A 16587-nucleotide genomic window follows, 5' to 3' on the forward strand; every position below is an offset into this window, starting at 1 on the left:
GGAGGGACGCTTGGATGAGATTGGGTACCAGAAGATCAGGCTGAGGCGCAGGAGACTTATGTTCGCGTAATGGCGGGATGCACGCTGGGCTGTGCGTTGATCCAAACTGACATCCTCCGACATCTGGTGGAGCGTTCAGGACAGCGCAGGTCCACAGCGTGCGCTGCAGCCCTGTTTGTACCACACTCTCCATGTTGCCATATCTACCTCCCAGATGTGTAGAAAGCATGGGGGAAGGCTTCGTGCAACCCACCCCCCCACTCCACCCTTGATCGACAGCCAACCCCAACCAAAAGCTGTCTTTTATTACCTTTCGAATATTTTTAGTGCTTTTCCTTTCCTCCTTCCTCTCCCACAACACTTCCGGGTTACCTTGTCGTTCATCTCTCTCTTTTTATATTTTTTAATAAGACTACATGATTTTTAACCATGGTGGCTTTTATTTCCTTAAGCACGCTGTTAAAGGGACTAGGGGCTGAGAGATCGATTACTTACAGGAATGAGTCAATTAAGGGGGGGTCTCATCAATCGGGGAAACAACACAACAGTCACACCGTCCTTGACCGTAATACGAAATCTTTTCAAACGCTTCTGTGATGACTGCACCGCTTCGTGGTGTGCTCTTCTAATCGCCCTAGTGTCTTGGCTGCGTGTAACAGCGGCCAGCTGATTTGGTTCAGCCTTCCCCACCCGCCATATGGTCTCCCCCCTTACTTCACAGTAAGACTTGTGGAGCACAGGCAGCAGCAATAACAAGGGACATTCGTTTTGGCTGAGGTCTGAGCAGTAGTCAGTATGTTGCACCAGCGACCTTTAAACGGCCAAATGCACATTCTACACCTTCTGAACTTGCCCAGGCTGTAGTTTGAACAGGGCTCCTGACTACTGTCCAGGTGCCTGTGTTGGCTTCCTTATGAGCCATGGCATCAAGGGGTAGGCTGGGTCCCCCAGACACTAACAGGAATTTCAACTCCCAATTGGTTTTCTGGGTTCTGGGAAAGTTAAATCTCTCTTGTTGCAGCCATTTAAACAGAGTAGTTGTTCCTGAAAGACCGCTAGGGTCATGACCCTTCTTGGCCTCCACGGTAGAGGGGTGGGTTGTTGTGAAAGTCCTTGTGAGTCCACCGACGTGCTTGGCAGGCATCTTGAAAAAGTACCCCCTTGCTGTTTACTACTGGGTGCCCTGGATGCTCGGCTGCCCAGATAGGGATATGCGTTCCATCTATGCGCCCCTATAAGTTTGGAATCCCATTGCAGCAAGGATCTCCTATGCTGCACGGTTTCCAGAGTACAACCTCACTGTTTCATCAGCAGCAGCTTAATATTTAGCTTTTGCGCTCACATGTGCATCACAGCAGCCCCACAGTAGATATTTGCCCACTCCAACACTTGATTTCCTCGCACTGACTGGTAGGTGTCCTGCATTGCAAGCTTCCAGAGGCTATTGCCACAATTTCTCAATGTGAGGTCTGTTCCATCTTGGTGATTATGGTGTTTCAGGGCAGGGGATAAGAGGTCACAAGTTCCATGGAAGTTGCCCTTACTCTGCAAAAGTTTCGCAGCCATTGCAATTTGTCCCACACCCGCAAACTATCGGGCCACAGTCTGTGCTTGTTTTCCGTGCCCAAAATTGCGCGGTTAATGGCTGAACCTGCCCTATTTGCAGCCGATCTCCAAAACGCGGGGCCCGCGGTTTGGAGAATTTCCTGTGTCCATGTCCTCATCACTTCTCCTCGCCCTTGGCCATAGCTGCTGCCTTCCTCGCGTCTGGCTTTGCAGGTCTCGGTTTAGCACTAGACCGCTGAGAAGATGCGCGAGGTGTTACAGTCACGATAGGTCTTGACTGGCAGGGTCCATGCTGCTGTTGCTTATGGCCGTTTGCCAGTTTCACCCAGGAAAAAGGCATGAAACAGTTGTTGCTGCTTTCACGGAGATGGAGGGGTGAGTCCTCTCTACCCAGCAACCATCTGTCACAATGTTTTTTGCCCATCATGCATTGGGATCTCAACCCAAATACCAGTGGGCGGGGGAGACTGGAGGAACTATGGGATAGCTACGGGATAGCTACCTACAGTGCAACACTCTGGAAATCGACACAAGCCTCGGTACATGGACACACACCACTGAATTAATGTGCTTAGTGTGGCCGCGTGCACTCGACTTTATACAATCTGTTTTACAAAACCAGTTTATGTAAAATCGGAATAATCCTGTAGTGTAGATGTACCCTCAGCTAAAGGTGGACTGGTAGCTCTGTGCTTGCCTAGCACAAAATGGCGGCAAGGTAACAAAGTGGAGTAACTTTGGTTCTCTGGCATTGGGCTCTCTCTTTTTCCTGGCATGGGATAGGTGCTTAACTCCAAGAGAGGATTCACAGCTGGGAAACTGAAGTAAATAGAGACTCCTTCCTCTGACGCAGACTTCAGTGCCTGGCTGCTATTGAGGGGAAGGGCATCGACTAGCTTAGGCGACTCCCTACCTAGTGTGCCAGCTTTTGTGGATCTTATTCTTAGGCACTTACCTCTATATGCATTGTGCAGGGAGCTTGGGATCCTAACTCAAGGCTGTGGATTTTACTAGGAGGAGGGCTCCAAGTTAAGCATTGGAACGCTGAGTCCCTTTTGTAGCTATAGACCTTAGGCTTTTTTGAAGATGTGCATGCCATGCTTAGCTGTTTGTAATCAAACAGTAAGGCTCAAATTCTGCACCTGAAAGATGAATGTTATTCTCTCCTCTCAAGCAAAATAAAATAACTTTACCTATAGTGATGTTTTGTTTATCAATAACGCAAAAAAAAAGTGAAATCCCAACAAGTAAAATTTCCTTGTGTAAATTCTGCATTTGGCATTTTTTATTCTTTTGTTTTGTTTTTGTTTGTTCATTAGGGTGCTTGTGGGCTCATTGCTGCAAGGTAATGAGCACCTACAACTCCCATGGAAGTCAGTAGGAGTTGAGAACAGTCAACAGCTTGCAGGATTGAGCCCTGTACTGCATAATCTTTGATTGTATTCATGAGCGTTCCTTCATACAAGTAGTGTCTTAGTTTAACGGGACTATGTCTGTAAGTGCTCATGAATTTAGGGGTTGCAAAGTCTAGCGCTAACTGTTCAGCATGTCTGCATTTTAGCTGAGAACAATGGTAATGTGACCGTTGTGATGTATGATGGTTAATAAGCAGGCATGAGAGCCTTATATAGCTACATCCTTTTTTTTTTTTTTTTTTTCCAGAATTTTGATGTCAGCTGGTGTGTCAGAAGAAGCCATGAGACACATGAAATTGCAATGGTAAGAGAGAAAATTAATTAATGGCCCTTCTTTGGCTTTTGAAATTTTGTGTATAAAAATATAGCATGATCTTTAATCTATTGAAGTTTTAAAAATATTTAATGTGGGCTCAAAATTGATGTCCATTTAAAACTACTGTCTTGGTCTTGTAAGACCTGGAGGGAAGAACGATTCTCCCTCACGTCAAGGAACAAAAGTGGAGTGACCGAACAGTAACTTCAGCCTTAATTTTACAGTTATCCTTGGAGCTGGTGCTTTGTTTCTTTGCAGAAGGAGGGCCCACTGGATTTGTGTAGTAATGGAGCCAGCAGAAAAGTCCTCCATACCACCTCCAGATCCTAGCATTTGGCTCAAGGGAACCCGACCAGAAATATGTTCATGATATGCTGGGGTCCACGCCCCTGACTACATTCTTTGTATTTCCCCACCCTAATACAGTGAATGAAACTGCAGTGGTTCTACTGTGTGAAGATCTCTGCATGAAGAACTGCACACAAGAAGCTATTAGCAACATGCAACAAGAAGTTTTATTAATCCTACAAAACCCATAGAATATTCTATATATGCATGAGCACTACCTTCTGGCACCTTAGATAATTATTTACATATGCATATGTATGTGTACACACACACACACACACACACCTCATAACACTGTGCTTATGGGGTGTGGGAAGCATTTACAATTAATCGGGAACCATTGAGGAACCACCTCAGTCTGCACTTACTTTAAAATGAGTCAGAAAGTTACGAATGTCTCCATTAAATAAATCTTTTCATTTAATTCTTGAATTTCAGGAACTGGCTAGCAATTTTGCTGATTTCATGCTTAAGGACATATGCATCAAGTGCTTCTAAACCGAATATTTTACTGATGATGGTTGATGATCTTGGTTTGGGGGATGTAGGCTGCTATGGCAATGATACACTAAGGTAAGGTCCTAGACTACAAGGTAAGGTCACATTGTCATTGTCACTGTGGCATGGCTTGAGGAGCAGAAATCCATCAAAATGCCCCCAGAATTTTCATCTTGGTGTGTAGTGCTGTTCTCTGGCCTGGTGGAAATACAGAGTCAAGAAAAAAGTTAGGCATACTTGAGTCAACCAGTATCCCACCATCTTACTGTACATAAGTGCTCTTCATTTTCCTTTGGAGTGTCCTAATGATAAAACAGTAGGCTGTGGCTTATAATAGATATGAGAACAGGTTCAAAACTACTTAATATTAGAAAAATAAATGTTAACTAAAGTAACTCTGGGCTTACTTATTTAGGCAGCTGCCTATCATCTTAAGAGATTATTTTAAATGTCTTTTTTTTCAGTGTACAGTATATAGAAAATAAATGGGCTACAGTAAGTGTTACATTGCAAGGGATTTTCTTGGGATGGTTGTTGATTCATTTGCTCAGACGGACACGTGTGCGTACATGCATATGCATTTACCCCAAGGCCACATTTGAAATTGCGATTTGACACCAAATGCCAGCTCCAACCAGCACAGGTTTAAATGTAATATGGGCGTGGAATGATGTCTCCATGTCCATGATATAGTTATCCCAAGACTGACTTGCCCATTTTTATTTAGACATATTAATAGTGTGTGTGTGCATAATGAAAGTTCTTGGATGAAAGAGAAATGTCTTGTTGTTATAGCCATTATTATGTGTATTCTGGGTATTTTACACCTTCCTTTCTCCAGCTTTGGCAGCTGCCAAAGAGTTGATGCTGGACCTGGTGTGGAATTTGTTTGTTTCAATGTGTCAAATCTTAGTTCTCTTTCTTGAATGGGGTCCAAAGGCTGGTGACAACGTATGTTCACTTTAATAAGACAGGCTAGCTTTCTGCCAGGCACAGTACATGCAGCTGTTGTTCTCCTTCTCTTGGAGGAGTTTTCCGATAGATGGTAATCATTTTAATTGCAAAATTGAGATGTTTGTTAAAAGGAAAATATAACTTCAAAGTTTAAGAATTGTTTCTGAAGAACTGAGTGGCAGGCACAAGAGACAATTGGATGTTTTTTTAAGATTTAATTGTACTATGTGTTTGCAGTCTCAGTCATATACAATATATAAAAACAGCTTTAAATCAACAATGTTACTCAAGTCACATACTACAAAGTGATAAAACAGAAAAGGACCATTCTTGTATCTTCACTTTTATTTCTGCAGTGAAAATGCAAAACATAGTGGTTCCCTTTCTGTGGACAAGGGAAATAAATCCCTGTATTGTCACATATCCATATCTGGTTCTATATGCCAATACAGTATATCCTTTCTTCATCTGGGATGTACTCTTTGGTTCTTCTTTTTCTTTATTTATCCAGTGTAACTGTGTTGTGTGTTGGGGGGAGGGGTGTTTTGTTTTTTTTAATCTTGAGTCAATACCTCTCCCACATAGACAGTGGTAATGGTAATAGGACTAATATAAACATTTTCTCACTCTTTAGTTGTGTATATAAGGCAGACAGTTTGTAGATTCATCCATGATGATCTTGAACATGCTGCTTTATCGTGTGTGTGTGTGTCTCAGATTTGATCAAAGTTTGTTTTTCTTTTTAGGACCCCTAATATTGATCAGCTGGCAAAAGAAGGAGTGAAACTTACTCAGCACATTGCTGCAGCTCCACTTTGCACGCCAAGCAGAGCTGCTTTCCTGACCGGCAGATACCCCATCAGATCAGGTAGGACTTCTCTTTAATGGTTCACTGCGGTCTAAACAGTACAATTTTCTGTTGCAATTCCTTTAAATAGATCTTGATTAAATAGATCAGTTCTGTAGATTTTGACAGCATATCACTGCATTTTGGTTTTAAGTAAAACATGGCCTTCCATTCATTGAAGAGAACAATAGGAAAAGAAACAAGTAATTTATTTTGTACTATGCTTTAGGAATGGGATCCAGCACTAAACAGCGTATTCTTTATTGGATTGGTGGCTCAGGAGGACTCCCTTCAAATGAAACAACTTTTGCCAGAATACTGCAGCAGCAAGGTTATACCACAGCACTTATAGGTACAGTATATAGAAATTTAGCTAGACTAGTTTCCAATCTATACAACTTCTTAAGCACTGAAACACTGAAATATACTCTGTTTACAAAAACCCATAATTTATATATCTGATCAGACGAACTGAGTAAATATGCGTGTACAAAGTAAACTGAAAGCAGGAAAAAGGATCTAGTGAATTCAGTATATAATGTTTTAGGAAACACCTACAGAATATGTATTGACTTCTGAGAGCAGGTGCTTGCCAGACACTACAGTGGTCTTAAACAATTACAGCTCACTCTCTCACCTGCCGGGTGAACTTTCTATGTTTGTGCATCCTATATATTACCAGAGCCAAGTCTCTTTCCAGGACCTTCATGAGCTGTACCTATATTAGGTGAGGCAGAAAGTGGGAGGACACTCTTTGACTTCAGTGGTAGACCAGGCCCCACACAGTGGGCAAAAATCCCACTGAAGTCACTAGGAATTGTCTGAGTAAGAATAGCAGGATTTGTCCTTTTTAAAGAGCACTTTTTTCAAAAAATATTTTTCTAAAAAGTGAAAGACACTTACTGTGTTTAAGTGTACTGAGAGTGAAAATTAACCTTTTTGTACATGGCCAGCACAGGCCTCTGCACCCTTTCAGTCTTTATTAGCTCTTAGTTTGTGGATTTAAGAGGGACTTAATATATAGGTCTTGTGCTAGCCCTCTTCAAAGGGATGAACATGACTTGGGATAGTGCAGACTGGTTCTCGTGTTATTACTGTAAAACACAACCAACAGCAGCTAGTAGTACTCAGAGGTCCTATACCAGTCTTGTAGCCACTGAGCCCATAGTCAGAGGCCCTTCTATAGCTATGCACTCTTCTGTGTCAACATAACTTAATTGTTATTTACATAGACCATAATTATTCGTATGCTGTAGAATTAGAACACCATTTTTGGAATCGTTTTAAAATTTAGACAAATAAGGTGGCAGTGCAGGGGCTCAGCATGTGTAGATCCTGTTACAGAAGAATTCCCTCCCAGGAGTAGATGGCTACATCAGATAGCCTATAAGTTTAGTGTGACATCAGGTCCTTCTTGGATCCCAAAGGAGCCTCCATTTTAAAAGTAAGAGCTAACTTACAATTGAAGATAACCAGCATCAAAAAAAATTTCCATTCTTGATCTATTCAGTACGTCTCTCCCCTCATCTGGGCTTTAATCCTAACTGGAATTGGAATTAGTTGAGTTAGAGGATGGTAAATTTGTTTTTTCTAGTTATTATATGCTTCCATATATAAATTTAACCTCTTCCATCCCTGAACTAGACTCATCTGGTCTGTTTAATATTTTCATTTTGAAGGAAAGCCAAAAGTTTGGAATATAGGTAAGGGCACCCTATGTCAATGATATGTAATTTTAAATCTTTCATTTATATTTTCAGGAAAGTGGCATCAAGGTGTGAACTGTGAATCCCACAGTGATCACTGCCATCATCCTTTAAACCATGGCTTTGACTATTTTTATGGCATGCCTTTTACCCTTGTGAACGAATGCCAAGTTGGAGAAAATCCATTCCTCAACGTACGGGTGTCAACTAAATATTGGCTTTACAGTCAGATAATTGCCCTTACAGTGCTCACTCTTTTGATTGGAAAACTGACCGGCTTATTCTTGGTAAAATGGAAAGCAATCATCTGCTTTGCCCTGTGTGGTTTCCTGTTTTTCATCTCCTGGTTCTCCAGTTACGGATTTGTAAGGTATTGGAACTGTATCCTGATGAGAAACCATGACATTAGTGAACAACCAATGAAGCCAGAGAGAGCCGCTTCCAATGTCCTTAAGGAGGCAGTTTCATTTATTGAACGGTAACCAATATATCCGTTAATGTTTCTTAACTATGTTGTTACTATAATGTCTCTAATAGTGCAAGTCACCATTGAGTTAGGCAGCTAATGTACTAAGACAACTGCTTATCATACTGACCAGTATTGTTTCCTTGTGTTCCCCTGGCTGACTGTCTCCACCTCTTGCCTCTAATACGTAAACTGTGAGCTCCATGGGGAATGGACCCTGCACAATGGGGTCTTGGTCCATGATGGGGGCTCTTAGACAGTACTACATGACAAATAACAATTTTAGCTTGATGTCTGTAGGCTAACATTCCTCAAGAAAATAGTCCATAGGCTGACCAGTTTATCAAAAGCAATACTGGATTTTCCAACTGTATTAGTTCTTTGTAATAGACAGAGCTCTTAATTCTCACCTTGCAAATATTCATGTGTGAAATCTGAGCTAACCCACAGTGAATGAGAATCCTTTTCACCAGTGCATAGGGCTTTTGCAGTAAAAATGGCAAAGTTCTCCCCTCTGTGCAACATCTTGAGTCTGCTCAACCGCCTAAACAGAAATTGTTTTCTCTGTAACAGAGAAAACATCAACCTTTTGGCTGATAGTTTACATGTTCCTGCTAATACAAAGATATTTTGTTTATAAATGAAAGATTTAGTGGGAAAAAATGTTCCATTCCTACATGCACCTGGAATTTGTTTCTTCAATGTTGCTTGTCTGAAACCTCGCAAGCATAGTTATAAGATACCATCTGCATCTAACCTGGAACTGTAAAAAAAGGCTCCATTCCTGTTTCAAACCCAACCCAGGATCTGAACCACTTAAGGCAGATCTTTCCCCACAAGAACCCCAAAACTTAAAGAAGGTTGAATCTAAAATTCTAGTTTTGGCGTCTTGCTAGCAAGAACAATTAACTGACCACTTAGACTATGTCTACCCTCCAAGCTAGAGACATGATTCTTCTGCTCATATACACATAGTCACACGAGCTCTCATAGAGCGAGCGCATGTATCAATACAGCGTAGCCATGGCAGCACGGGGGGGCGGCAACAGAGGCACAGTTTCCAGTGGATTTGTACTTGGCACAGTTCAGCCATGCTTCTACTGCCGCTGTCTGTGCTACCGTGTCTACTCTTCCATTTATACTCATGCTAGCTTGGGAGGTAGTGTGAGTATGTGTGCAAAACTGGGCATATCAGCCCCCTAGCTCACAGTGCAGGCATAGCCTAACATGTGACAGTGAATAAACACCAAGCAATATATTTCAAGGCCATTTGTTTGGTGGGGGTGGGGATTATTTTTTCAACTAAAACTTTTTCTGAGACAGTGACAGTTTTTATTTCTTGTTTTTAGAAACAAGCATGGCCCATTCCTCCTCTTCGTTTCCTTTTTACATGTCCACACACCCCTTGTCACCACAGAGAAGTTTCTTGGGAAGAGTAGACATGGTTTATATGGAGATAACGTAGAGGAGATGGATTGGATGGTGGGTAAGTGGTTTTGTTTTTAATGAAACCGACCTTTAAATAAATTTGTCTAAAAATAATTAAAAGTCATGGTAGGTACCATTATAATTTACAACAACAAATAGATTTAACTGCCTGAAGCAGGTCTGTACAATATACGGAGGTGCCAGAGGACCAGGATCCTGTATACTGCTCCTTGCTTTAAACATGTATCTGTCATTCTTAGGAAGCAAATACAAGCAGCAGTTGTGGAGTATATTTCTTTTAATTAAAACTCTATTCTGTGTAGTGCTGTGATAGTTAGTTAGTTAGTTAGTTAGAGAAGTAATGTAATCAAATTGTAGAATACAAACACTTTATTACATCTGGCCTCAAAGAATGCCTTTAACGTAGGTTTAATTCAGCATGGTTCAGACATGACAGTTGTCAGTGTAAAATTGAACGTGCACGGTGTACTCAGTTTCATAGATTCATAAATTCTAGGACTGGAAGGGACCTCAAGAGGTCATTGTCCAGTCCTCTGCCCTCATGGCAGGACCAGATGCTGTCTAGACTATCACTAGGGGCTGCGGGAAGCTGCGGCCAGCACATCCCTCGTCCTGCACCGCTTCTGGTAGCCCCCGTTGGCCTGGAGCGGCGAACCACGGCCAGTAAACAAACTGGCCCAGCCCACCAGGAGGCTTACCCTGTCAGGCTGCATGCCAAAGGTTGCCGATCGCTGCTTTAATGTATTTATCCCCACAACACCCCTGTGAGGTAGGGAATTGTGATCTAGTGCCTAGAGCGCTGGATTGGGACTCAGTGACTTGGGTACAGTTCCCGCCTCTGCCGCTAGCTGACTGGGTACCCTTCAGCAAATGACTTCCCCTCCCAGTGCTTCAGTTTACCTATCTGTAAAATCAGCAGAGAATCCTGTGGCACCTTATAGACTAACAGATGTTTTGGAGCGTGATTAATGGGATTAATGACACTGATTTCATCTGAAGATATCAAGGCTTCTTGCAAAGTGCTATATTAGACTTGGGTATTAATAATAACCACAGTTTTACAGCTGGGGAACTAAGACACCGAAAGGCTAAATAATCAAGGTCACACAGGAAATTTGTGAAGGAACATAGACTAGGTTAGTGCCCTAACCATTAGACCATCCATCCTTTTGATACACTTGAGCTGTTGCTCCTCATCTGTAGCCACAGGAAGCACCTATTGCCAGTGAGTTTCCTAAATACTGGGCTAAAAGTTATGAGGTCAGACCTGCTCTCCAACTTTTTGTAAAAACAGCATAGGTGTCTGTCTCAGATCCTAGCAAGCGCTCCCTGCTGGCCATCCACTAGGACTGTTGTGAGGGGAGTCCAAGCCTCTGTGCTCTGGATCCACAGGGTGTTAAGCTTCTGGAGCCTCAGCAAGCTGCTGCACTGTTCCTCCCTCCACTGTTCCTCCCTCCAGTGGTAGCACTGACCCTGTCTGCTACCCCTTCTTGGAAATGGGCCCTAGGACAGGTGGGCTGAAGAGCTCCCTCAGGACCAGCACTTTGACCTGAAATATCCCTCTTAAACACATCTCCTAAAACTCCGCCCCAAAGATGTGAAGCTTCTGAAACTCTCTCAGGCAGGCAGTTGTGGTGAAGCATTCAACACACACGCTATGTAAAGTCTAAAACCTTTATGCTCTTCTATACTTAATTGTGCAAAGCACAGGAGAGTACAGAGCATTTAAAACAACAAATGTTAAACCCATATTTAATTCCCTTACCATGCCAGGGCATGCTTTGAGCTGGTATCTGAGTCCCTGCTGTGGTCCAGAGCTCTTGAGGCTACCTAGGTTCAAGACAGTGGGCAGTGCCCACCCTCCCAATGGGGCTGCTACTTACTATGTGACCTCTCTCTCTCTCTCTCTCTCTCTCTCTCTCTCCCCCTCTCCCTCTCCTGGCCAGGAGAAAATGGACTGCTGCCCTGTGCAGACCAACTTCAGCCCTCCCCCCAACTTTTCTTTTTAAACCAGTCTTTTGTCCAAAGGGAATAAATTTCCAGCAATTGGATACTTAAGAGTCAACTGCCCTCTGTTGTTGTTGTGCCACCAGCTTTTGGAATGTTCAACCCAACATGGAGACAGACCATAGAAAAGACAAGTGTTTGAACACTGAAAGTGGAATGTGCAGCTGACAGATACTAGCATTCATAATTTTACACAGAACTCATAAATTGTACAGACTTATTCTCAAATCATCACAGTGCCAGATCCCATGAGAGGGTTTGCAGCTCAGAATTCCAAGCAGAGGGAGGTGCCTCCCTATAGTTCAGACTTAGGTGCCCAACTTGCCGAGTGGGGCAGGGTTTAGAACACCCCTTTTACCTTGGTATCTCTCATTGACTAGTTTAGGTGAGGAACCGCTAGCATACTGGGCTTCTGTGGTTCCCATTCTGAAGTGCCATCTTTCCCCATCCATTATATATGGAGCCTAGGTGCCCAACTCAGACATGATGAATCCCAGTGATTTTCTACATGCTTAAAAGTTAGGTGTGGTGACACTCAGCATCACCACGCCTAAGTTCCTTTGTGGATCTAACCCACACTGACGTCACTGGACTCTGGATCAGGTCCTTAATGACACATGTTTCTCACTACTGAATAGCACTATTTTTCTTTATAGGCAGAATTCTGGATGCTATTGACAAAGCAGGCTTGAAGAATAACACATTCACTTATTTCACATCTGACCATGGAGGATACTTGGAGGCTCATAAACAAAATGTCCCATTAGGTGGCTGGAATGGAATATACAAAGGTGAGAACACAGACTGTCTGTGGAACCTTATTTTAAGAAAGAAAATGCTATAAATAGGTCCAGGTTGAATATATTTATAATAAGTTATAGTCTGCTTGATCATGGAGCTCAGAAAGGCAACTAAAACCTAAATAGTTTCCAATCTCCAGACTCACCAGCATCTATACTTGTATAACAATACTGTGATATCTGAGCACCAGTCTTCAGTGTATTTATCTGCAATACCCCTATGAGGTAAGGAAGTACTGTCATCCCCACATACGGATGGAGAACTAAGGCACAGAGAGGCTAGTGTGCCTACTGAAATAGGGATTGAAGTCCTTGCTCTGCCAAGACTTCCTATCTCCAAAGCCCTGGGGTAGTGCCCTAACCACTGGATCATCCTTCCTCTCTTCCATGCCAATAATTCTATACCAATAAATGCAACTGGATAATGGCATGGAACATATCTTTTTATAAAATTTGTAGATGACACTGTTGTGGAAAATTGACCACACGGTTTATTTTGGATCAGACAGCCTGAAGCTCCTTTATTTTATACAAGCATATATGCATGGAGAGTCAGCATGGCCCAGGCAAGATGGCAAGCTGCTCTGCCTTCCATAAATTTCTAGCCACCTTATAAAGGTTAAAACCACAGACAAATTACACATACTTCCGTATTACTTACCTTATTTGGAATACATTGCAAAATTAATATAGGACAAAAACAAGCGTATCGCCCACTAGGCCCCTTCCCCATCCCCCATTACTCACTGTCTGTTCTTTTGCAGTAAGCAACCTGTCTAACACTGTTGTGGTTATATATTTAACAAGCCGGCTATTGCAAATTATGCTACTTGAGGACTTTATCACTCTGCCCCCTCATGCCCTTTATACACTGTGACAAAGTTCCTCCTCTACCTTGGTGGGTCCTGCGCTTATTGGCAGATTTGCTCACCTCGGTGATCTTCCCCACAGTCTGGGTCAACTCCTCCTGTGTCTGATCAGGAGTTGGGAGGTTTGGGGGTAACCCAGGCCCGTGCTCTATGCCGGGTTCCAGCCCAGGGCCCTGTGGATTGCAGCTGTCTATAGTGCCTCCTGTAACAGCTGCATGACAGCTACAACTCCCTGGGCTACTTCCCCATGGCCTCCTCAAAAACACCTTCTTTATTCTCACCACAGGACCTTCCTCCTGGTGTCTGATAATGCTTGTCCTCCTCAATCCTCCAGCAGCACTCCCTCTCCCTCTCAGCTCCTTGCACCTCTTGCTCCCAGCTCCTCTCACATTTCCTCTCCTCTAGCTTCCCGCCCGCTCCCTGACTGGGGTGAGCTCTTTTTTTAAACCCAGGTGCCCTGATTAGCCTGCCTTGATAGGCTGCAGGTGTTCTAATCAGCCTGTCTGCCTTAATTGGTTCTAGCAGGTTCCTGATTATCTAGTGCAGCCCCTGCTCTGGTCACTCAGGGAACAGACACTTGCTGCTTCTGTGGCCAGGAGTGTATCTCCCTTCTCTTCCTCTGCTGTGGAGGGAATGTGGGAGAGGGTAGCTGCTGCTGCTGCTGCTATTCCTGCTGGGCACTGGGCCCTCGCTGCTGCTGTTGCTGTTGTTACTGCTCCAGCTGCTCCTTGGCTGGGCTAGACGCTACCACCCACCCCCTTTCTCTGCTATCTACTTGATGGCTGGGTAGTAGACCCCCTGCTCGGTTGTTTCTGTTACTCCACCTACAGCCCCTTCAGGAGGGCTGCTGGCCTGCTCTCCAGAGGAGGGGAGTGAGGGACCCCAGCTCCAGCCCTTGTTACTGAGGATGCCATCACCACCACCACCGACTTCTGAGCAGGCCACCAGACCACCACCACCTGGGGCTACTGGGGCTGTTGCTGGGGAGCTGTTGGAGCCCTGTGAAGAAGGAGTAGGAGGAAAAAGGGACCACTCGCTGCTGGAAGACTGCGTGAGGACCGCTGTGGAGGGGGCTTTTCTGGACTGAGTATTTTTTGAACTGTGCTCTTGTGGTGGGGGTCTGGACTGTGTCTGTTGCCACACTGGGGGTGTGGTGTGGAGCCTGCCCCCGGTCCCTCCATACTCTTTTCGCCCCCACCATCATTGTTACCCCCTCCACCACCCACGCTGGCTGTTTTTTTCCTTCTGTTTCGACCTCCTGCCTCTGGGACTGAGCTGCTCGCCTGGCTCACCACACCCACTTCCACCATTTGGGCCTGCAGTGGCCAACCATTGACTTTTTGCACAAGTGCTCGTGGACGCACCCCCCCCCGCCCCACTGGACTGACCCACTTTCCTTTGCCACATTTGTCAGCTCCACTCATTTCCCTCTGCAGCCCTGATTGTCCTGCCCCAGTCCTGCAGCTCACCCAGTGGTCCCTCCACCCCATTCCCAGCTCACCCTTTCCTGCCCCCTTACCCTGTGATCCCCCAGCCCTGACTGGCCCCTCCGCTCGTGTGCCCATGCCCCCTCCCATGCTCTTGTGCCCTTCCCGCATTTGCCCTTGTTCACTGCACCCCCCCCCCCATGCTGTTGTTCCCCCCATCCCCTAGTGCAGCTAGAGGAGCCGGAATTCCCCTCTGAGTCAGTGATCTGACACCCTCCTGCCCCTAGGTCCTTAGTTGCTCCCCATGCCCTTTTAGCCTTCCCTTTCTGGCACCCTCCTCCCCTGCCTGCAGCCTAGCGGGGAGGGGTGGTCGCCTTCTCTCCATCCCCTCCCCTCACTGTTTGTCCCCCTCCCCGCTCTCATTATGGTGGGGGACGTGGCAGGGGAGACCCCTCAAGATGCTCCCACCCCCCCTCCTCCACCTTCCCCCATGTCCATTCCCCAAGCCTCTACCTCGACCACTTCTGCCAATCCACATGCCACTGCCCCTGCTGGGGTACTGGCGGCGGTGAGTACCGGGGAGATCTCCTCTGTTGCTGTGTCCCTCGCTCCTTCTGATTTGGGGGGAGCCCCCCCAGGGGGTGGGAAGAAGGGTAAGGGCCCTGCTAAAAAGATCAAGCTCTCCATGGCGGGGACTACACCCGCTGCCGCAGCCGCGCTACCGGCCGTGGCATCCCTCCCCACTGCTCCCTCCACCAGCTCTGTGGGTGTCCCTTCCCCGGTCCCCAGGGCATACGCCCGGGTGGCGGCGTGCCCCCGCCCCCCATCTGCCTGCTGCTGCTCCTCTGACTGCCGCTTCCGCTACCATCTATAGCAGCCTGGGCCCCTTCCTCACTTTGACAAGGAAGCACGGCGTCCGTTGCCTTCTGGTGCCCATCTCGCCTCTTTTGGAGACCTACGTGTGGGCGTTGGTGAGGGTGGTGGGGCCATCGTGGTAGCCTCCAAAATGTACGGGAGGGTGGTCGTCTTCCTGGCATCGGAGGCCGCCGCCCAGGAAGCGATAGAGTTGGGTCTGGCAGTGGGGGGCGTGTTCGTCCCCCTGGAGCCGTTGGAAGACCTGGGGCCTTTTTGATTCTGACCTCCGTCCCTCCCTTCCTGCCCAATGCCGCCCTGCTGCCCGCCCTTTCTGCCCTGGGGCGCCCCATCTCCGTCATCAGCCCTCTCCCCTTGGGCTGCAAGGACCCCGCCCTCCGTCACGTCCTCTCGTTCCGCCGGCAAGTGCAGCTTCAACTGCCGCCGGTGGTGCATGACGGAGAGGCTCTCGAGGGGCCCTTTCTGGTCCCCTACCAGGGAGCCCGCTACCGGGTGCATTATTTGATGAAGGAGGCCCAGTGCTACCTCCGCTGGGTGATGGGACACGTCTGGAGGGAGTGCCCCTTGGCCCAGCACGGAGGAGCGTCCGGGACCCCCGAGCCGAGGCAAGGCGCCGGCCCTGTCATCACCAATGCCCCTAGCTGCCTGGCACCCAAAGCTGCCCTTCCTCCTTCTCAGTCCACCACTGCGGAGGAGGGTGCGGTGGAGATACCGCCGGGCGTGGGAGAGGGCTAGCCCCAGGGAGAATCCTCCCTCATTCATGCTACCCCACTATTGCCTCCCCGAGTCCCTGAGCCATCGCCCTTGCCCCCCGACCCAACCCCTGTTAGCCAGCCCCCAGATGGTGCCATGGAGGGCTGGTCCTTAGTGCAGGGGAAATGGGGCAAGCAGAAAGCTCGGGCTCCGTTACATCCTGCAGATTCAGAGACCCCCTGGAAGAGCAGGAAGGGGGGCACCGATGACGAGCCTTCCGCTTTGCCCCGTGATGACTCCCGTTTTGTGGTGCTGGCTGAGGACACCATGGCAGCACCGGAAGGTAACACTGC

At 46.4% G+C, this 16587-nt stretch overlaps 1 protein-coding gene across 1 annotated transcript in view; it reads left to right on the forward strand.

Annotated features, from left to right (window-relative positions):
* Positions 1–3243: 3243 nt before the first annotated feature.
* The window catches only part of LOC116820871 (arylsulfatase H-like), a 44037-nt gene continuing 30693 nt past the window's right edge, over positions 3244–16587 (forward strand). Inside the window, exons 1-7 of the mRNA XM_032773611.2 lie at positions 3244–3285; positions 4084–4218; positions 5844–5965; positions 6174–6296; positions 7705–8128; positions 9466–9602; positions 12229–12363. Coding sequence (XP_032629502.1) covers positions 3263–3285; positions 4084–4218; positions 5844–5965; positions 6174–6296; positions 7705–8128; positions 9466–9602; positions 12229–12363 — 1099 coding nt within the window. The 5' untranslated portion in view covers positions 3244–3262. The remainder of the gene's footprint in view (positions 3286–4083; positions 4219–5843; positions 5966–6173; positions 6297–7704; positions 8129–9465; positions 9603–12228; positions 12364–16587) is intronic.

The sequence above is a fragment of the Chelonoidis abingdonii genome, chromosome 1 (assembly GCF_003597395.2).
Source record: "Chelonoidis abingdonii isolate Lonesome George chromosome 1, CheloAbing_2.0, whole genome shotgun sequence".
Taxonomy (NCBI): Eukaryota; Metazoa; Chordata; order Testudines; family Testudinidae; genus Chelonoidis; species Chelonoidis abingdonii.